The sequence below is a fragment of the Xiphophorus hellerii genome, chromosome 7 (assembly GCF_003331165.1).
Source record: "Xiphophorus hellerii strain 12219 chromosome 7, Xiphophorus_hellerii-4.1, whole genome shotgun sequence".
In the NCBI taxonomy this organism is placed as follows: Eukaryota; Metazoa; Chordata; class Actinopteri; order Cyprinodontiformes; family Poeciliidae; genus Xiphophorus; species Xiphophorus hellerii.
The window spans coordinates 8,216,882-8,239,236 of NC_045678.1; the positions used below are offsets into that span (position 1 = coordinate 8,216,882).

General features: G+C 39.0%; 1 protein-coding gene across 2 annotated transcripts in view; it reads left to right on the plus strand.

Moving 5' to 3' along the window:
- sema5ba (sema domain, seven thrombospondin repeats (type 1 and type 1-like), transmembrane domain (TM) and short cytoplasmic domain, (semaphorin) 5Ba) overlaps nt 1-22,355 on the plus strand; it is a 235,817-nt gene that overhangs the window by 88,647 nt on the left and 124,815 nt on the right. For both annotated transcript variants that reach the window (XM_032566937.1, XM_032566938.1), the window contains exon 3: nt 5,297-5,536. In XM_032566937.1, coding sequence (XP_032422828.1) covers nt 5,344-5,536 — 193 coding nt within the window. In that variant the 5' untranslated portion in view covers nt 5,297-5,343. The remainder of the gene's footprint in view (nt 1-5,296; nt 5,537-22,355) is intronic.

Here is a 22,355-nt window from a genome sequence, read left to right on the forward strand (position 1 = left end):
CGGTATGAGAATAAAGTTATTTTTCATGAATCACATCAATATTACAAGAACAAAGTTGTAGTGTTACCAGAATAAAGTTTATTTAGTTTTGACTTTATACTTAAAAAAACTACAACTTTATTCTCAAAATTTCGACTTTATTCTTGTAATTTAATGACTATTCTTACAATTTGATTTTTTAAAATACTTTCTTAGTGTGACCCTAATAATGTGTGGTACAATAAGATCTTAACTTTTGAAAATATATTTTAACCAAACAAGACAAAAGGCAAAAATTTAGGAATACGCAACATATACAGTACATACAATGTCTACAATCCAACATTTTCACTTAGAATTTGTAATTCACCCTCCAGTAAGTGCAACAAAGAGAAATGATCTCTTCTCCTCTCTCTGGTCATAATGTCTATGCCTGATCAGTGAAGGTTAAAGAAATCCTGTCATGTTCCCGTGTGGGCTGCACAGTGGCGCAGTTGCTAGACCTGTTGCCTTGGAGCAAGAAGGTCCTGGGTTCGATTCCCGGGGTCCTACTGCACAGAGTTTGCATGTTCTGTGCATGCGTGGGTTCTCTCTGGGTGTGCATGGTTGTGTGTCCTGTCTGTCTCTGTGTTGCCCTGCGACAGATTGGAGACCTGTCCAGGGTGACCCCGCCTCTCGGAACGTTAGCTGGAGTTAGACACCAGCACCTCCTGACCCCACTAGGGACAAGGGTGCAAGAAGATGGATGTTCTCGTGTTTTGTTGGTGCAGTATTTGTACTTTTCTTTCATAAATTCTGAGCTCTGGGATCGATGCAGCTTGCCCATAAGTTCTCGGCACACGCAGTCCCTGTCATCGACTCGTTACTATCAGAGGCTCTGCGAGTCTTTTACAGTAGAACCTGCATGTCAGTGTTTGTTGAAACAACTTTATCAGCGGCGTGCCCAGTGTACCGCTTCCTCACTGACGACAAACTACTGCTGATTCTCGACGCAGCGGGACGGGAAATTGGATGGACCCTATTAAGGCCTCTTTGCAGTGACTTTACGTTGTCATTCCTCCCTCATTCACACTCTGTTCGCAGAGGAAAGGAGTGAACTCGTTCTCAGGAGTTGATGTTGGCACGCAGCATGCAGCAGTTCTGCCCGCATGTTGGGACCCAGTGTGGAGTGTGACCAGCTGTCCGTGGCTGGGCCCTGCCAGCTTTTCACTTGGACGCCCGACATCCGGGCGCTAACCCCGTCTCGCCGCTGAGGGGACTCGTGGGTTAAAGCTAAAATGAACCATTTTCTGAGCTAAAGGTTAATTTCAGTCCATCTAAAGTAAAAACAGCTTTGAACACTCAAGTCCTTGATTGAGTGTAAGGACTCAATGCTTCAACAATTACCATTAAAGCTCAAAATGTTTTAAGCACATCCAGCTAGAGTCATTGTCTGAACATGAATGATAAATGTTTTTTGGTTTTTTTTGTAAAACTTTTACATCAAAAACAGAAATGTTTTTAATCTATAAAAGATACCAGTAACATTGAACTGAGCTGCAGAAATAATACCTGAACACACGTTTGGAAAATGAAGTTTTCTCATACAGAAGCAGTGGGAACAGTGGTGGATGTATGGCAAGCCATTGCGTCATATATTCTTGAGATTTGCAGCGCCTAATAGTCTAATGTGTCAAAGACACGATGTGCGATTTATTAATTCCATTAGGCACAAAATAAACTTCACTTGGCTCTTAATTAGACTTCACCTTGTGTTTAGAGGAAAGTGAACATTTTATATGTTAAAGGAGAAATTTGTCAGACTTTCATTTTCTGTTAAATGAGACTAAAGCCAAATTATTAAGGCAAACAGATTTTTTCTGCTTGACAATAAATTTGATTAGACTTTTTCTATATCAGGTGAGTTAGCATTATGAAAATGTTTTGCTTGGGATATTTTTTTCTTTTACTTTTTTAACTTTAGTTTATATTTCTTTGGTAGTTAGAACAATTGCCTTTGTAATTTAACGATCTAGAACAAACATTTTGTGCATCCTTCCTTAAGCTTTTCACAATTGCTTGTTGAATTTGAACCCATCTTTTCAATGTAAACTAGCTATATTTGGGCTGTGGGAGATTCACTTAGGGGTGAGTTTATTTCCTTTATCATCTGAAAACTGCAATAAGTATTTGCCCCGATTATCTCCAAGTGATGTGAGAATCTGTTCGGTCTGAAACGTTTAAATGTGACTGAAGAGGAAAAAAATGACTGAAGAAATCTCAAAGGGAGCAAAGACTTTTTCACATCATCTCAGAGCTTTTATCGAGTGGAAATAAAGACACAAACAAGACCAGCCTTTATGTCAAATAAACGGCTGAGAACGTCAGTTCACTTATGCAACTCGCCGTCAGACCGCTGCTCTGCTGGCCAGACAGAGATGAGGGTTGGAAATGCAATTTCTCATCCTCATAGTATGTTTAGGCAAAACACTCTTTGAAAAGGATTTAGTCATGCTTGGTGTTTCACATCATTGCATGCGAAGTAAGTGGCTTACTTTAACAAAGAAGTACATGGACAAAGCGAAAAAAAACGCTGGCAATAAAAGGGGGAAGGTAGTTCAAGGTCTAAACACCAAATCTGCTGACTAAATAAGACACAAGCGTCGAAAGTAAGAGAAAAAAATAGCTTCTCTCTAAAGTTTTCGTCAATGAATCTTGCTAAGGGCAAAATCTGAATGTGAAATGCATATCCACTTACCAAAAGTTGACATTTACTCGATTGTATCAAAAACAATTCCTTCCTGTTGATTAAGCATGTAGGAAAGAAGACCTTTCCTACTTGTTAGGTGAAAAATAACAGTGTTTGACCAGCACTTTCCCATTCAGCTAACGCTATTACAGTAGCTGACTGTGAAGCCGGACACCAACCAAGTGTGTCTGTGGTGAACGTCTTCATAATTCAAATAGTGAGGGGAAAGAAAACAAGAACGACGAGCCGTATTTGTACATATTTCTACTTCCCATAAACATAATGCAACCTGTGGAAGAGTTTTCATTTGTCTAGCTCTCCCCTCAGTTCGGGCTCGGCGGCCACTCTTGCTTCCTGTTTTGCATTTCTGTAGAGTTGATTGTTTGATATCCGACCCATCTGCCACTGGACATTTCATACCGACCATTTGGTTCACCTTTCACAGCACATTAAAGTCGTTTTATTTAATCTACTCATTGTCTACTGTAAGGCAATCGGGTGCCGTTGCTACTAGGTCATGTGCGATCGCTAAAGGCGCGCTAAGATTTAGGAAGGCATTGAAAGCTACAGTTTCAAAACTGCAGAAGTATTCCTTCACCGTGACTCCGTGATATGAAGTCATGTTAATGGGGGAGTGCTGAAGAAAAGAGAGTTTTCTCCAGCTGTATGAAGGGTCAGCTGGAGAAAACTTCACTTTTTCTTGCTTAACTTCTTGTAAACCTTTCGCGACCATCATGGTGTGGAAACTGAAGCAGCACCATCCGTCGCTCTTTTCAAGACCTTTCTCACAAAAATGTTTTGCCATAAGCTCACAAAGACACGTAGAGGCAGCAAAAGTAGAAATTATTATTGCGGGTTTGTTCCAAATGAAATCAGTTAGATCATGCTCTAGGATTTGTTTTAACATAAACATGTTGTAGCTAAAATGATTAGTCGACAAACAGACATAGATCTAGAGTGAAAAAATAAATAAATATAATCTTTATGGATGTGACTTAGACATTTTATCATCTTATATTGTGGTACTAATGTTTGTGACAATAATAAAAGTGACAAAAAGAAAAAAAAAATTTCAGGTAACTGCGCTTGACAAACACACCCGTTTGTGTTACGCTTCTTTATAAATGGGTGTACAGAAGCGTAACACATAGATACTGTAAGTGCTAGTTGTATCACTAAGCTGCACAGAATAACTTTATTTCCTCATATTTGTACATTTACGTTTAAATTGCAGAACAGCAATTGAACAAATTGTGGGGAAATAAATGGTAAAATTAGCAACCTCGACAACACAGACAGCTTTAGGTGGCTTTAAAAATCCTTTATTGTGAATTATTGTGACAAGAATGAATCAGAATTCTTACCGTGATAAGAAATTTAACACAATAAATGATAAATGATGCGATAAATCGATAAATACAGCATGAAAGAGTCACTTCTGGTTCAGAAATCTTTCACCTGCTTTAACCAGTAGCTGGGAGTCGATGTCTCCCATTCGCAGCAATTCGCCTAATTAGCTATCCGCTACTGTAAGTGGGATAATTGATTGCGGGCCGGTATGGTTGATTTGCAACTCAACCCGGCTAATAATTTGTTATTGATTGAAGCATTAGTGAGGAAAACACAACACGGGGATGTAACCGAGTCAAAGTGCTCTGGAAAGTTGACGCTCTGGGTTTTTAATCTACTTTAATGACATTACACGTCGCTAAGCTAACACTGTGAGGAGTGCGGGGTGGAAGATGATGAACTGCTGGTCTCAGCTCAGCACCGTAGACTCATAAGTTATGACTGGAAGAGATTACATTTAGTTAGAAAGTAAAAGAGTGCCTGAGAGTGCGTGTGTTTCGAGCTGTGGTCGTTTTCTTATAGCTCCGCTGGCCTAATATTTGAATACTGGAGTGAAAGAATTATGGAAAGTCATTTTATGTAGTGAGCTGTATCACTTGCCGTAAAAACGTCGGGTGTAGACGGAAATCAAAGTTGTTTGAACATTTTCTTCTTCTTTTTTTCTCAGCTCACTTCAAAGGAGAATTTCACATCAGCTTGTTTTTGCATCATTAAATCTCACTGAATAATCAACCGTCCCACTCGATTTCATAATCCTAATCAGCCATTAAATGAACTTCCGAAGTTTAATTTCAAGACTGATTAATTGTTCCAAGGTCAGGGGTCAGGCTCTTCTTTGACAGGACTCGTTGGCTTCCTGAGCAGTTTTTCTATTCTTTGTCCTTCATAGACTCTGTACCTTGAGTTCTCCTGCTTTCATTTTCATTTTTCGGTATTTAGTCTATTCAGCCCTTTTATCTCGTCTTGCCAGCTACTCTCTTGTTATCTGGCTTCCATTTTCATTCATCCTTCAGTTCGCCCCCCCCTCACCCTCAAAAAAGTGTATTCCTTTGCATCTCTCTTTTTTTCCCCCTCTGTCTGTACTTTCCCGCGCCTCATTCAGAGCGGAGAACCCCGAGGAACCGAAGGTTAGAGGGTGGAAATCATTTTTGAAGCGACAAAGAGAGCCCGGTTTCTTTTGAAGCCAGGTGTGAGAATGTTGCATCGCGCGGTGCTGACGTCGTCTCCTCTCTTCTCCAGCTTTTCCCCAGAGGCCCACCTTGGCAGTTAGAGGAGAGGTCATCACCATGACAGCGTCCTCACAGGACTCCAACCCCTCATTTCTGGCTGGCCTCTTCCTCCTCCTCCTCCACCTCCTCCTCTTCCCAGCTGTTTGCACGCAGAACTCGGCGGTCCCGACGAGCCCGACCACGCCTTTGTTCGACCCGCTCACCCAGCCTGAGTGCACAAAGAAAGAACATCCAAAGGTTTCCATCCAAGGTCTGACATCATCCAAACTCTCTCTTTTTTTCTTTGCATACTTTTCTACGTAAAGTTAAAAGAACTTGTTTCAAGCTAAAACTTCAGTACTTGAGTTATTTGGTACAGCAGTCTCTGCATTAGTTAGAATCCTGGATAAAGACGTCGAAACAGCTTTAAAAATCATAGCCTTGACTCGTCTCGCCACAAGATGTTCATAAAAATCTAGCCTTTACAGCGTGTCCATTTGTTTAGTTGAGGGGGGAAATGCCACATAAAAACATAAAAATACCAAAAGCATAAAAGATTAACTCAATACACCAGTTGTATTGAATGTAATAATGAGCATATAAAGTGCGGTTAAAGTGCAAAACAGTCTCTAAACACACACACCCACTCACCCCCACACGTAGTTTTAATGGATTTCTTGCGTCCATTTGTCAAATTTCTTTAGTGAAAATCTGCCTTGTTGCTTTTTTTAAAATCCTGCGAACAGAAAAACAGCTAAATATATGAAAATGGCTCCTTGGTGACTTCAACAACTGCATAGGGTGGAAGAAAGTGATCTTTGGTTTTAGAAATAAATGGTCATGAAATAGTAGTTTTTTCAGTGGAACATTTTATTTTTGTTTTGCTTTAATGAGGCCTTACAGTGTCTGGTTAACAGTTACTAAATACTTAAAATAACTGCACAAACTGTAGCAACTTGTAGATGCTTGTTATTAGCACGGGTTCCTTGTGGTAATCTGTCTGAAGGGAACTGGAGAAATCAGGGTTGACCTTCTGGCGTTAATGTGAGAAATGTTTTTATCAGAAGGGTCAGATGCAGTCAGTGTTATGTTTAGGAAAATTCAGAACAACTTCAAGATTTCCCACAGAAAACCTGCTAAGTCCGGTGGCTGTGGCGCTCGGGCAGTCATTCATCAATCGCCGTGTTTTTGAGTTAAACATTTTTTAAAGTTGACAAAAAAATATGAAAATATCACTTGATAATTGTGCTATTGGAAAATTGGAAGATTAATACCTTAACACCAACTAACAAGTCTTAAAAAATGCAAACATTAAAAAAAATTTTTAATAATGAGCAATGCTTAGTTAGCCTGGTGGGGGCACAAGTAAAGCCTGGCGGCCCGCCAGGCTTATAGTACACTGAAGGAAATTTATTAATTAAATCACTGAATGGATTTGGCAAGTTTCTATGCTTTTCAATCTTTATATGTATATGAATGAAAGTACCATCATGTCAGTTGCAGTGAAAGCCCACTGTTTGGCATCCATTCGCAACAGGCTGCATCTATAAAAATAAACGCGAACGCACAAAATGACCAGGTAGAAATGATTGTGGAGTTAAAAACCCACCCACTATCTGGGCTGTTCATCTGCACAGCAGCACAAGAAACCTGTTTTGTTTTTCTTTTTCCCTCTCAATGTGAAATGGAATGGTTTGAAGCACAGACTACCAGATATGGCAGAATGAAATGTCAAAATGATCAAAATTGCTGTGTTTATTTTTGAATGGGGCTGTTTGCGTTTCATCTGCCAAGAGCTGCAACAAAGATTGAAAGACAAAAAAAAAAAAAAAAAAAGATCAGTGGTGAGGATCGCAGATAAAGACACACACACAAAAGAAGGGAGCTGATTTGGAAGACACTCTGCCTTTCCAAGCAATTTTGCAAACATGTTCTTTGGATTTATTTTTACATTTCTTCATTGAATCTTAAAGTTGCTCTTTCTTCTCCTTAGCCAGTTCATCCATGTTGCAAATCTCATTTTTGGCTCATGCAAGTCAAGGGAAGACAGTTTGATATGTGTAGCACTGTTCACATTCTCGGCAATTCCATGTGCTTTACAAGGAAAAAAAAGGGGAACAGAGGGTAAGAAAAATCTAATTACACAGACAATACATGAAAAATGCCAGTAAAACCTGAGTATTTCATAACTCAAGGAATCCGTGACGGAATAGTGACCAGTTCAGATTGTACTCTGCCTCTGGAATGCTGGAATTTTAAACAATAATATTTTTTATTCATGAAACTCGCTCATTGATATTACAGACATGCTCTCTTAGTGATTGTGCTGACACTGAAACGTAAAGCATTACGTCGTCAGCATATGTGCGGTAAGCAGTTGTGTGGTAATATCTGTGGAAAGAGAAGCTTTTATTTATTTAATTAAAAATGACTCGAGAAAGCAGCCTTGAGGAACCCCACATGAGACATAACAACTGCCAAATGACACATTGTCCTAATCTGTGGAATAAAATCTGAACATATTTAGCAAAGTACCACACAAACCCACTCACTTTCTCATTCTGTCTACATTTAGTAAAACCAAAACAGATGTTTTAGAGGCATCGCAGTGAAGTCTTAGTGCTGTATGGCGACTGAAGCCTTGACAGGAACATTGAAAAGATTGTTTTTGATTTGAACTCAAGAAATCCATTTAGTTTATTTGCATAGCCCAGTTCGGCAACGAGGCGGTTCAAAGTGTTTCCGTCGTAAGAAACACGAAATCAAAAGGTCCCAAAAACATTACACAGTCACCAATTTGAGAGCAAACTTTACATTTCATGGCGTGACATCGTCACAAACCTCAAAACAAATCGTATATGTTGGAGTTACAAAAAAATTATTTTTGAAAGTTGTCTGTTTTTTTTTCAACAGAATTTAGGACTGTCTTGTGCCTCTGAAACAAAAAATGACCTCCATTTTTCTTGGCCAGGTCAGGTTTTTATTCTAATTTGATTTATAGAAATCTGATCTTCTGACTGAATTGATAACATTTTTGTGACATCATCAGTTCATCTCTGTTAATATTTCTCATCCAAAAGATATTTTAGGAGAAAAAAAAATTGTTTTCTAATAGAGTGTATTAATTAAATAATACAAACTTGGATTTTTTTGTAAATTGAATAATAAACACTGATAAGGGTATGTACATGTTAATTGAACGTTACGTCTTCATTGTGTAAAATTCTCCGTCTCTTTTCTGATGGAGTCTCTCCTGCTCGGCACTCATTGATCCCAGATTCTCAACAAACCGATCCAGATGTGAGAACAAGTCATGCATTTTGATGCTTATGTTGCATCCATAGTTCAGAAAGTTGACCTGATTGAGCAAAACCAATGGGATTTTTGGACTCAGCACATCAAAATGACCCTAAAACAGTTGGAAAAACTCCAGACAGTATTTTGGCTGTTGATCAGTGTAATGGTTCAAAGGCAACAAGTGGCTTTTTTAGTCTCGATTTAAACCTTTAAGTCCTAAACGAAGTGCCGACAATCCAGCCAAATTTGCAGTACCGTCATTCCGCCACACGGTGCGTTATCTGAAAAATTCCAACGGTTTCTGAAAGGGGAGACGTTGCGCTTTCCAGCCAATCTCGGGTTATTACGGTAATTTCACTCCTGCCGTAGCAGGAAGTGAATTAATCTGAGGAACACGCTTTCAATAGACGAATAAATAACTTGCTAGATATTGAAAGTTCCAGTTGTTATGGATAAACGGGCAAATGTATTGTCTCACAGGACATTTAAAGAACTGTGTACAATTAAAATAAGCAAAAATATCCAGGCGGACATTTTCAATTTAGAAAATAAAGGCTTAAAGGAAGTCGGTGTTTCGGCTGTTTTGCTATTTGTGACGTATAGAATCTTCACGAGGACAAGAAAAGACTAGATTTATTAATAAGCCGCTCTCTTCGTGATCTACGCCAAAAATGTTGGGCTAGATGCGAGCCTGTACTGACTTATTACTGACGCATGTAAACTGAGTCAAGCGAAACAAATTAAAAACAAAGAAAAACTCTTCCTCTTGATTACCATTGCAAATAATCCTTCTGCTTCAGATCCAAATGATTACATTTAAACATCAAGTAGCCATCTGCGGCCACCTATATGCCACGTCCTTGGCCCTTGTCCGCCTTCACCCTCTGGGCCTCCAGATGTCCAGATTAGCCGAAAGCGCCACCACTGTCTCACTTCAAAGACGTGCCACTCGAGAATGGCCCTCATAGCAGGGAGCTGCAGGGCCGCCGCTCTGTCAAGAGGAGGCTGAGCGGGGGCATTATGTGAAGGCAGCCTTATAGAAAAGGCTCGCACAATGAAGGTGCCAGCGAGAACCTGAGATTAGGCTCTGTGATTGATGAGCGTTTTATACCGGCTTGCTGGAGCGCTGCAGCAGTCACCTGGAGGAGACCGTAGAGAGCGAGCTAAGAACACAGGCATCTTTAGGCTCAAGCTCAAGTCTGCGCCCGAAGCAATAAAAGAGCGTGCGCCTGCTGTAAAATCAAATGTAATTATGTTTGTTGTCTGAATTTAAAGCTGCGTGCCAGCTGGTGGGTTGCACAAAAAAAAAAAAAGGATTCGATGACGATTTCTATGCAGAAGTCAGACAGCAGATTGGATGTTTAAGAACTCTGGGTTGATGGCAGACTTTTTCCTCTCACAAAAAACATTAAATTTAAAAAAAGGGAATTTATCATTATTACAACTTTTTCCTTTTTAATTGTGCACAGACTCGTAGCTTGTGTCGGTTGTCATTGTCAATCATTTTTATGTCTTCAGTCAAGAAAAAATGGAACAAGAAAACCAAAAAATAATCTGAGTACAATGCTGCCAAGAAGACCAAAGAGTTGAGACCTTACGCAGGGAAAAACAAACTCAGACATCAATGCATAAATAATTTTATGTGGCTAATATTGATGTGGTGATTTCAGTCAGGGAGAGAGCTAACAAACAGGTCTTTGTCTGCCAGCATAGACCCAGTTTGTCTTTGATTTTCCACAATAACGTATTAACTTGAGACAAAATATAATAATATATATATATATATATTTTCCCAGTCTAAATGTCTGCTTCACTTATGACATCATTGCTACCCAGATTCGCATGGTTGTCAGAGACAGTCACTTCTCTCTGAGCTGTGGTGCAATAAGGATCGAGTGTGTGAGCATGCTAGGTTTGTGTGAAACACAGCAACAATGAATGGAAGTAGCTGAAAGTCTCACTTTTTTCTTTTTTATACTAATAAGTTGTTTGTATTTTACTTTTAATCACAAAAAGTTATTTAAATGTACATACCATTTTCAGCAAGTTAGTACTGTCACGGTATTTTACAAGACACTTAATTTTATTTTTCTTATTATTATTGTCTTCAAGCCATAATCACCAAAAGTACAACAAATAAAGGCTTGGAATATATCACTCTAATTCTATATAATATACGAGTTTCACTTTCTGAGAAGACTGCTATGAAATGATGCACTTTGCACATTTGAGATGTCCTACTACACCAAGAAAAGTCAAGAAGTTGGGCTGATATTTCAGTTTTTGTTGATTTAGTTATATTTTTGTCCAATCTTTTATGTGAGTAATATCCAGTTTTGATTCCACAGCCCTTTATGGAAATGTGCAACAGTCCCAGGTTCCTGTGTTTGTAAGTGCTTTAAGGAAATTCATCAAATTAGGCACATATGTTTACCTAGACCTGAGGGTAAACTGAGCAAGAGCTGCTGATTAACAGTCAGTATGGCCGCTGCCATACCGACCGCTGTTTTGGCCACAAGTCAAGAATCCACAGATGCTATATGGGAAAATGTGTTTTGAAAATATGTCTAAGAAACAGATAAGCACATTAAGTTGGTCAGGAAAAAGTATGATGGGTTTTTTTAAGTCTCAGAATCATACGTGTGTTGTTTTCAGAAAAAAACGCCACTATTCCCCCAGTGAAACAATTTTGACACTTCACATTTATCAATGTTCCAGGTTTACGGAGAGTTGCTGTCGACAACAGGCGACGGCAACTGAAACCCAGCTCTCCACCTTCGTAGTGCAACATTCTTCTGGAGGCTCTTGCAGCCTGATATTTGTGTCTCCACTGTTCCAGACTCCGTGGTGGTGTTTCGGGACGACAGCTCTGGATTCACGTAACCTCCTCCGCCCACGGCCTTGCACTGCACGAGCTGCCAGCTCCTGATTTACACGGATGATACCGGGCCTGGAGCAAGAGGCTGATAAGAGCGTGGCACGATGGGGGCCGAGTTCCAGGTTTTGGAGTTTGCTTTGTGAGGATTCCTGGAGATGCTGTGGATTACGACGTTATCAGGCTCCATAAATTGTTTATGGGTAAAAAGGGGGTCGGCTTGTTCGTAAAAGACGTAGCGACTCCGTGGGGAGTAGTGTTTTTTCGTTGCAGAAGGGAGTACGTGTCGAACAGTAAACGGTAGGGAGCGCGGACCTTTGGCTCGGGTCTGAGTTTGGTTTTCAAATCTCAGAGGAATTTTTTCCTGACCACTAGAAATTGCTTCACAGTTTCTGTCGGCCGCTTGAATTATAGTTACTGATGTTTCAAAGGCAAACGTGTTTTTTTGTTGTTTTTTTTTTTAGATATTTGCAGTTCTCTTAAATAATCTCTTTTTAAAATTTATTTTCCTCCCCAAGCTCCTCCTCTTTGATTTTCTTTCCTGGACTCTTCCGGTCACTTTCCATTTATTTAACTTTTTATTTAACTTTTTAAAATAAAGATTCTCTCTCTTTTTTTTTTTTTTTTTTTACCACATATCACGCGGAGAAGGAATTGGTTATTTTGTTGCCGTTCCATTTCTCTCTGTCAGTTGTAATGGCTTTGCCTTTTAGAGACGCGTCGCCATCTCCAGGGCTCAAGAGGAGAGCAAATGGTATCGCTTTTGTTTGCTCGCGTAACTCCGATCCCTTGCGCCGTCCTTATCTGTCTCTGTTTTCTCGGCTCTTTCGTGATTACAGTGGTAGGTCTAATTGGAACCGCGGCTTCAAACGCGTGGGTGCGCCTGAAGCCATCGACCAGGCCCGAGCAGAGCCAAGCGTGTAGCGTGCTTCATGGGGGCCAGGCTGATGGTATTGCTGGATATCTGATGCTGCCCTGGGAGATTGCAAAGCGGATCGGAGAGGAGAAAACATTTAACTGTGTTATTGGCATTTTAACTCAGAAATGAAAAGCAGCCAGGGGTTTTCCCTCTTCTTTTTTCATCCTCTATCCGTTTTCTTTTTTATATTATCGGAATGGTTTTTAAGCCCCCCCTCCCTTTCCATTTAAACCATTTTATCAAATAATAAAACAGTTACTGACTCATGATTGCAGTAGGAAAGTGTTTTAACTACCATTTAGGCTCACATCAGATAAGTCAGAGTGGCAAAAAAAAACAACAACACATATTTGCATAAGAGGTGGCATGCGCTGCAACACCCAGGGTGCCAACTTTGCGACTACGGTGATGACTATAATTAGTGAAGAGTCTGACCGCTCTAATAAATGCAACATGACTTTCTGGTGTAATTATATTTGGAAGCTTTTAACTGCCAAAGTTTGGAAATAAATTCAGGAGCTGTTTCTTGTTCCGACATAAACTTTCACGGTGTAGCGAGATACAAAACCACGTTTTAATCAGAAGAATTTTGCATCTCGTTAAAATGAGAAACATTCCCGCTACAGTGAGATGTAAAAAATACTCTTTTCCGACAGATTATGGCTTCCCAAAAAGGACATAAAGGGGCTTGTGAACATTTGGTAACACTTTATTTGACGGGGTGTGGAAAAGACTGACGTGACGCTGTCATAAACATGAAGGAGTCTTCATGAATGTTTACAACTCCCTACCTCCAGCGGGTGGCGCAGGTTGCTACAGTCGATAGCAGCCACACAGGCACACCCGCTAGAAGGAAACAAACGCACCCGGTACAACACTTTCATTCTATTGGCTGAGAGGTCGCCAAGTGACTGTGCATTTTGTTTTCCAGAAGCAAACCGAATGTTTTGTGAGCGAGCAGAGACTTAAGTCTGAGCGCAAAGAGAAGTTTTGAGTACAAGCGTTGCGAGTTTTAAGAAGAAAGACAAAAGGTCCTGCTTTCAAAATAAAAATGTAAGCAAAAGTATAAAACATTTTGAGAACAAAACACATTTTCATACTGAAAATGTATGCTCTTGGATTATGGCAGAAAAGAATCTTCCATACTCTGGCAGTTAAACGACCCCGCAATTAGAGACTCTGACATGTTATAACTTTTCATAGCAAGCGGTGATGCTCCCTTTCCCTATTCCAGATCAGTCACCGGAGGCCCAGTCCTCCTGCTGCAGTCCCCTTCAGCTGCAGCCAAAGCAGAAAAGTTCAGTTTTGTGTCACGGCCCGCATCTTATGACCGTCTCTTTAACACAAACAAGGGAAACTGAATTCTAGTTGTGAGAGTTTTTATATTCACATATTTAGGAACCATCAAACTGCTTCAAATACAGTATACAAAACCTAAATATTGTTGAAAATATCAGAAGCTCCCCTTGATGGAAGTAGGTATGGGAAGCAATAATCAAAGAAAGAGCACTTTAGAATAAATATCTACATGTGTGGCATTCAGGGAAGTGACATTTCAGTAAGTGCTCTCACATAAATGCTTTCTCAGGCCGCTGAGAACCCTGGGAAAGCAGCAGTGATTAAGCAAGCGGCGTGTTGCTAGAAATGTTCCACCTGCAGGATAGATTTTTTTTTTTAAATCCTCCACTAACACGTTTTTGTGAGACGAGTCGTCCTCGGCTGACATGACAGCTCTGCCTTAACGCCGCCACCGCTCCATCTTTTATATAGTGTGTCACAATTCCTAATGGGCCTGTCATGTTCAAATGAAGCTGTTGCTTTTCAGAATGGTGACAAATGAGCTTATGAGAACCGTTCAATCATTCACCTTAAACAGACCGACTTGCTAGACGGGGAAAAGAAATGTGAATTACAGCTCCCCAAAAAATTAGTCTTCACTCACAAAGGACTGGTACAATTGTGATAGTTTCTAGTCTAAGACGTGTTTTTCAGTGTGTGCACACATTCAGTTTTTCTCTCGCACACTTTTGCTCTCTTGTGCCAGTTTTTGATTTTCGTCACATTATTCATAAGTTGGAAAAATGTTCTGGCTTTGCAAAATGTCAACAAGCATTGGTTAGATTTTGGTTTTGTCTTTTTGCTCTCTTTTTAAAAAAATGCACTCTAAAAGGTGCTGGATTAAAAACAATCCAATTTGTAACGCAGTTCTGGGTCAAATTTGGACTGACCCACCGCTGGGTTGTTTTGACTCCACTGGGTTGGGTTGATGGTTTGACCTAACATACTGGGTTATGGCCACTACTCAAAGGTTGGGTGAAATTGACCCAAAACTGGGTCATTTAAAATGTTCAAATTTGGGCTGAAAAATGGGTTGAAATTTATAATCCATCAGATTGATTATACTTCCACTGTAATTGCTTTGTTTTATTTTTTTTATTTAAATATATACATATATATATATATATATTTTTTTTTTTCTTTTTCTTAATTCACAATATAAAAACCAGATTAAAAGCAATCTGAATATATTCAAAGTATCTTTCTTTCCATGTGATAAAGCCAGCAGAATTCATATACTAAAGTTACAGAATGTACAAGTAATAAAACGTCATTTTAAAAGTATTTTGTGAAATCATGCCTTTAATCTTAATGTACATTTATTATCAGAACGAAAATATACAATTGGAAAGTTTGCTTACATTTTTATCTGGTAAAAAAAGAGGATAATTACAATTATTTCCTTGTAATCGTGTAAAACACAACATAAAATACTGATCAAACGTTAAGTACCTGATTTCTTAAAGATAAGGGATGTGTGACCGATTATGAAACTTTATAGTTAAGCAACAAATTGGAGCAAACAGGTGTTGACTTGTTGATTGAACAAGTCAACAGGTGTTGACTTGACTTGACTCAAATCCTCAAGACTCAAATCTTGAGGATTTGAGTCGTCAAGATTTGCAGGACTCAAGATCTGAGTCCTGCAAGATTTGAAGAGGAAACTAGGAGGAGAATAAAATAAAGAGAATAGATTTCTACTAATCTGAGATGGAGCAGGATGTACTTTCTTTTCCAGTCTGACAGCCAAGTGAGCTACTCTCAACCTCAATGAGCCCTTATCGAAGTGGCCGAGTCGGGCTTTTAAGATTGTTATTATGCTACCAACCATAATAAAGGTGACTCTTTTGTTCAAATTGAATATCTCCTTAATATTTTTTTTTTGCCTTTGGTGAGTTTTTTTGGTCAGTTTTGCTGGAGTGCTGCAGTCGTTTGTTTGACATACTTACATGACAACCAGAAACATTTTAGAGTCACATTCTTTCCACTACGAAACTTTGCTCTGCTTCATGTTGGTCTAAAATCCCAACGCCTCTTCGATGGCTGTGGCTGTAACACGAGATCGTGAAAAACGATTAAAAACTGCAGGAACACGTTTTTCTCCTGGAGAAATATGAAGACACGCTACATGTCTTCTCTGAATGCTTATTGTAAATCTGTGCTTTACAGGACCTGCTTTCTTTTTTTTCCTTCCACCTGTGTGTTTCCCCAATTTCTACTTTCACACTTACTAATGATAGCTGTGGGGAAATTTGTTTGGAGTACCATCAAATGTGTGATAATTGACACTTGGAGTGATCTCTCTCTCTCTCTCTCACAGACTCATCTGCCAAATGGCACAGAGCAGCCAGACGTCCTGTGACCATTTTTGTTAACAATATTGGAAACATCCGCGTTGCCCTGCGGATAGCCTCTTCTTTTTAGTATCGCTTCTCTGCAATTGTCTCATTTCCATTAGTGAAACGGTTTGTTATTGCGTTTCGTCCCCTAAAGAAAATGATAGACATTCACCTTTAGAACAATATTTATCATTTATAGGTCATTAAACAACAGAGCACTTGAGAAGGAAAGCCAACCAAGATGCCAGATTATAATACTAATGATGAAATAAACATGCCACAGTGGAGGGTTGTTTTTCTTTTTTCTTTTCACACCAAAAGCTGCTTTGACACAGAAAGTGGGTAAAGCTAATTTTATGGAAATACAATTTTATTGAAATATTCTCCAAGTGGTGTTCCAGTGGGGGGTTTTAATTGGATTTCGTCCAGCTAAGCTGTCTTAAAAAGGACTTCTCTAAATGAACTCACACTGTCAAACTCCTCTTAATCCCAATTAACTTTCTGGCTACTTCATTCGTCGTGGCGTTCCTTCATTTAGCTTCTTTTTTAGTGTTTAACTTTAGTTTTCACTGTCCTGTTATTTTGTTATTATTGTTATTATTTTATTTATGCAGAATACGACACCGGAAACAAACTATTCCTCAATGTCTTTTTCTTAGCGTGTCTAAAATAACAAACAATCACAAAAATGGAAGCAGCATAGGACCAATCATGTCTATACAGATATAAATTAGAGCTACACAATGCACAGGGTGTCAGTTTTTTATCGCAAAATGATTATTTACAACGTCACAATCGCAAAGCACTGTTCGGGTGCAACGCTTGATGGGATATTTTATTTGAAGTTTCACATAATTCTGCAGCATAATAAGATAATCTGGCTCGTTGGATTAGTTTTATTGGCCTCCCAGTGTTTTTGTAGTGGCGCCGAGGCTGAAATTGGTGGAAACATTGTGAGAGTAAAACAAAAACCTGTTAATATTTTTTTCCAAGAGTTCATAACTTGCATTCCTATGTAATATTTGTGTATGCTATGTAGGCTTTCTGTTAGATTTACCTAAGAGTTTTTAATTGAAGCAAAAATGATGGTAGAATATTGTTTTTTGTTAGTTTTTTTTTGCAGTTTGGGAGTCTTAACTTTTACAACTTGTGACGAGCGTCTGATCCATTTTTGCTCTGTATAAAACTCACTTAAAATGTAACCGTTGTTCAAATTTTAATGCTACAGAAACTCACTTAAAATATAAAACGCTATTTTTTCGAGTGTAGATTTTCTATCTAATCACTTTACGCTGCCTGCAATTCTTTTGGGAAGCAACCTAAAGTAAGCGTTTCACAAAAGGAAACAAAAGTCTTATATATCTTCTTATGTCATATGTTGCAGAAATACTGAAAGAAATTGTAAAATGTTCACAGAATTATTACAAGACGGCCAAATTATATTCAAGTCTTGTACTCTAACAACTTGACACACTGCATTTAATCCTGAAATTAGTGAATCGATCACCAGAGAATTTGACGGAGCAGAGTCTTGTGTTCATCGGCGTCCACTCAGCTCAGGTGTGGAGCGACTGCGACAGCGATTCTTTCATTTTCATTTACAGTAATCCCATTTGCATGTAGTAAAAACATTGAGTAATCTTTTTTTGTTGTTGTTTTGGCTCGACGAAAGAAGCCCGCCGTGGTATTAAAATGTACTTTTTGGAACAGACGTGATGCGGAAATCAAAGCTGAGGCTCGAGTCAAAGATTTCTGGTCCGGCGCCCGGACCTCGCGGTGTCACTTTGAGCTTTTCACTCTGATCATCTGGACTGAAGACGAGATGGCCGTTTTCTGCTGATTGAGCTTCTTTTTTTTTTTTCACCTCATATCTGAAATGAAGTCGTAACATTTCCTAATTGGGTTTGTGTAAAAAAATAAAATAAAATAATACTAATAAACCATTTCCTCCGCTGATCTCAACCGTAAAAGGAGTGAAAATGTCCTATAACTGGATTAGCTTTTGGGGTTGAAAACAAGACCCCCGGGCAATCAAGGGAGGAGGACAGAAACATTAAATGAAATTAAATGGAAATTAAGTTTGTAAGATGTTTTTAAACCCTAATCAGTCTTTTTGAATACAGCTTGTGAGATATAGAACAGATGTGATGTATGGAAAAGTTCAAGGAAATGAGTCAGATTAGCATTTTGGATGCACATCCAGAGGGTTTATTGGACCCTCTTGAGTCATGATGATAACTGTGATCTACGTGAAAAGTTTCCTTTAGCTTCCAGCGTTCGAACTCTGAAATTGAGCGAAGCCATTAAGATTTTTGCCTCATTAATCTGTGTGGGTAGTCGGTCAGACCAGCCAGAGGGGAGACAATGATACTCGCTGGCAGAGTTGATGAGGCTAAGAACGAAATCCAAATGAATTAATACTTAAAGAGTGGTAACATTTAGCCAAACAGCCTGCAAAAATAACTCGGTAAGTACATTTATTGTGTTTTTTGGGGGGGTTTTTAGCTGCTTTTCCAGCCTGTTATCCGGTTCGTTCATGTTCAGTCTGCACGTCTGTCCAAAAGGGAACCACCGCCCCAGAAGCCCGAAACAAACCTGTTGAATATCTGAACAAAACAGCAAACAGTTTGAGTAATTTCTACAGTACAGTGCAACAAGGCTTGAGAAATACACTGGGTTATATTTTTGAGGCAGAACGTTTTCCTTTAGTCTTTTAAAGTGGGACGGACTGGTGCCTCTCAGGGCTTCCTGAACGTCTTTATAAGGTTTTATAAGGAAGACCGTGAAGGGCTCAGCAACCGTCACAACGAAAGTAACCATTTTCTAAAAACATAATTGGCCTAACGGTGCAAAACCCACTTCATTCTCTGAGAAAAGGGTAGCCAGTTAAGTTTGTATGCATAACTGCTATATTTAATATCTAATTGATATAATTTTAAATAAGTGAACCCCGATTTCATTTCATGTTTTAGAATAAGGAGCAAAGGCTACATTTTTACAAATAAGTGAATAAAAAATTTCTTCATGTCATATTTATGGAAAATGAGAAAAATAAGTGTAAGAATTTGCACTCTTGTAAAAAAGAAATAACTGCTCTTGCTATAGCATCAGTCTAGTAATTATGGTAAGCTATTACAAATAAATAAATAAATAAATAATAAGAAAAGACAAAATTGCTAAAACTACTCTGCAAATTGAGTTTGTTTTTTTGTTTTTTTAAAATCTGCTCCCTTTCTCTGTCATGTTATGCCAGTTTTGGCCAAACCTGCAGTCGCCGTGGAAGTCCAGAGAACCAGAACCGTGACTCATTTAATGTTAAAAACTCCAGTAATGAGCCAGTATTTTACAAATGAGAAAACGTAGCCGGGAACAAGCTTTAAAATTGGATTTTCAAAGAAGCAGCCTCACAAAAACACCATTTCTTCTACCGCTCAGGCTCTTCTGTCCCATTGTGCTCCTGCCTGTCGACGCATGTTTACTACTTTTTAGTAACACATGATACTCATGTTCCTTCGTTAGCAGGAACATGTGTTGGATGATGGATTAATGAGACATTAATCCACACTTTGATGTGTAACGATGACACTTGACAAATTGTTATGTTTTTATTAAAAGCAATTTGAACTGCCCTTTTGCTTAAATGTGCTATACAAGTAAATTGATTGATTAATTGATTTAGTAAAGTAGTGCGCATGCCTCTGCATTTAACAGGGGGAAAAAACGGTTACTCTGGCAGACATTTTCTACAGGAAGTGTCTCAGGTAGGATGATGGTAATTTCCTACCTAACATTCTTGGCTGAAGCTAACATCTAGCTTCAGCCAAGAATGTAGTGAATTCTCCCTTATTAACCGCAATCTTGTGGTCAATGCAAACATAATATCAAGTCTCTTTAAACTGCTTTTTTAAACTGATATTTACACTGACATCAACAAATATTAACATAGAAAATAGAAAGTAGAGACGGTGCACCACCAACAATCTTCCTGTGTGAAACAAGTGCTGAAAACGGACATCAGAGTCGGCGACACTAACGTAGAGCAAAGTTTTGCAGTCGTTTAATCAATGAATGGTAGTTTATTGATTTGTACACAGCGTTGGGTTTCAAGCTCTGCTGACTGGAAACAAAGCACATGCTTGGTTGTCTGTTTGCGTTTCACACAGGAAGATTGATGGTGGCGCACCGCTTGACAACTCCATTCATCAAGCGAATAATAACTGACTTCTGCGCAAGTAATGTCATCCAGACCAAAACCCGGCAGTGGCTTAGAAGCTTTTAGGACAGAGTTTGATGAAATAAACGTTTATGAAGATTTTGAGACTTGAATCATTGTAGGATGATATACCGTAAGTCAGCTTTGGTTTTGGTCCTTATCCATCTAGGTGCTGATTTCAGCCTCCGGAACCAACTAATCTAGATTTATACTATATGAAGACACCAAGGGAATAATTTACTCCTGATTACTTAAAACCTTTATTATTACTCTTGGAAATAGAGCGTTTTATTCATTTAAATCACAAGGTTTTACATTTCGCCATCTGTAAACACAGAGGGGGCAGCAATCCTCCAGAGAAAATGATATTTTAAGGGTTTAAACCATTTATGTTAAGCATTTTAACAGCGCTGCAGTGCTAATACCGTTCAGGGGAGATTGAGGGTTTGGGGTAATTAGATTCCAGAAGATAAAAAGTTTAGAGAAGCATATTGGAAGAACAACTTTTAGGTCTCAGATTGATTTATTACGCAGCTTTAATGGAAAATATACTTTAAAGTCTCTTTCCTATATTTCACTTTGGGCCATACCCTTAAAAGCTGACACCATTCTCCCGGATCAGAGTCTAACACAGTCTGACAGCTTAGCTCAAAGAAGATCCAAAGGTTCAAATTTTCAGGGATTAGATCAAGGTACGATCTGATCTTTATCAGATAACCCTTTCGGTAAACTCAGACCAGTGGAGAATCTCACGGGCGTTAGTTTTTCAGATTCTCCGGCTTTTATTCCTCTCCCGGCCCGTAATGGGTTGGCATTTTAAAGATTTGATTGCTCTTCATCCAGACTTGGCCTTGCAGTGACTCTTTATCAGTCGCGGTTTCCTTTTTCATTCTTTCCACGCGTCGGGATGGAATAAATGTTTGAAAAAAATAAGAGCGGCTTGGAGGAATTTGAATTAAACCTGGGTGAAATGAATGTCCTCGTCCCCCCTTCGCCTGCTGATTGCACAGGTAAAAGACAGACATCGTCATTCCTCATGTCCGGGTTGAGCCCCCAGTTAGCTGAAAGAGAAAAAGCCTCCATAATCCCCTGGTAATATTTCCCTTTTTTGCCCCGCTGCCCACTCAGACGGTTATGAGGGGAAAGAAGCGATCAGCGACACATAAGGCCACTTGTAAGCAGGAGGATAAATGTCACTTAGTGGAAGCTCATTGGTTGCTCTTAGGCTCCTTTAAAAGAATAAACATGCTTGTGAGCTCTCCTATAGGTCATTTAATCAAATTCTGCTTTTTTTTTTTTTTTTTTACGGCCATGTGTTGAAAAGTTTTATACGCTTCCCCTGTATGGATTTCAAGAGATTTATGTTTCGCATTAAACTCTAACTGAACACTAACAGCTTCTGTTTTTCATGGCTAGGTGCATTACGCCTCTGTGAAAATTATTTTCTTGTTATCTATTTCTCCACCACACAGGCTTTTTTTTTTTTTTTTTTACTGTTTGTGTCACTTGCTCAGTTTTAATGGCCTTATTATATAGGGAGAATAAGTCACTTTAAGCTGTCTGACATTTCCCAAAGTGACATTTGTTTTAACTTGTGGATGTTTTCCTGGATATATTTTGCATTTAACGAGGAGGGGGGTCGGCCAAATTTGGTCTTGATGGGCTGCCATATAGCCCACTCACCTGATGCTATTAGATCAACTTCGGTTAGCTTTCCAGCGGGGAGTTTGCTTTTAGGGTTTGCCAAATGCGATAAATGCACTGGTTTTTCTGGTTTCATGAAAAGACGTTTTGTCGCTTACTTACGCTTGCTTGGACATTGAAATTAAGTCATTGACAAAAACAGCTTGAACACGGTGAAGCAAGGATCGGATTTGAAAGTAATTTATTGCATATGTAGATAACTGTGGTCCAAAATTATCACAGTATTTTCACAAGATACTATTATTTTTACTGCTTCTAAAATAACATAGCCCAGTGATCGCTATTTATGTTCATTTATTGTTTCTTTTGCTTTGACACGTGAACCTCAGCAAAAATTTAGAATTTATATCCTTTAAATTGTCAGTTTTCAAGTGTATTAATAAGAATCAAGGGTGGCTCGTCAAT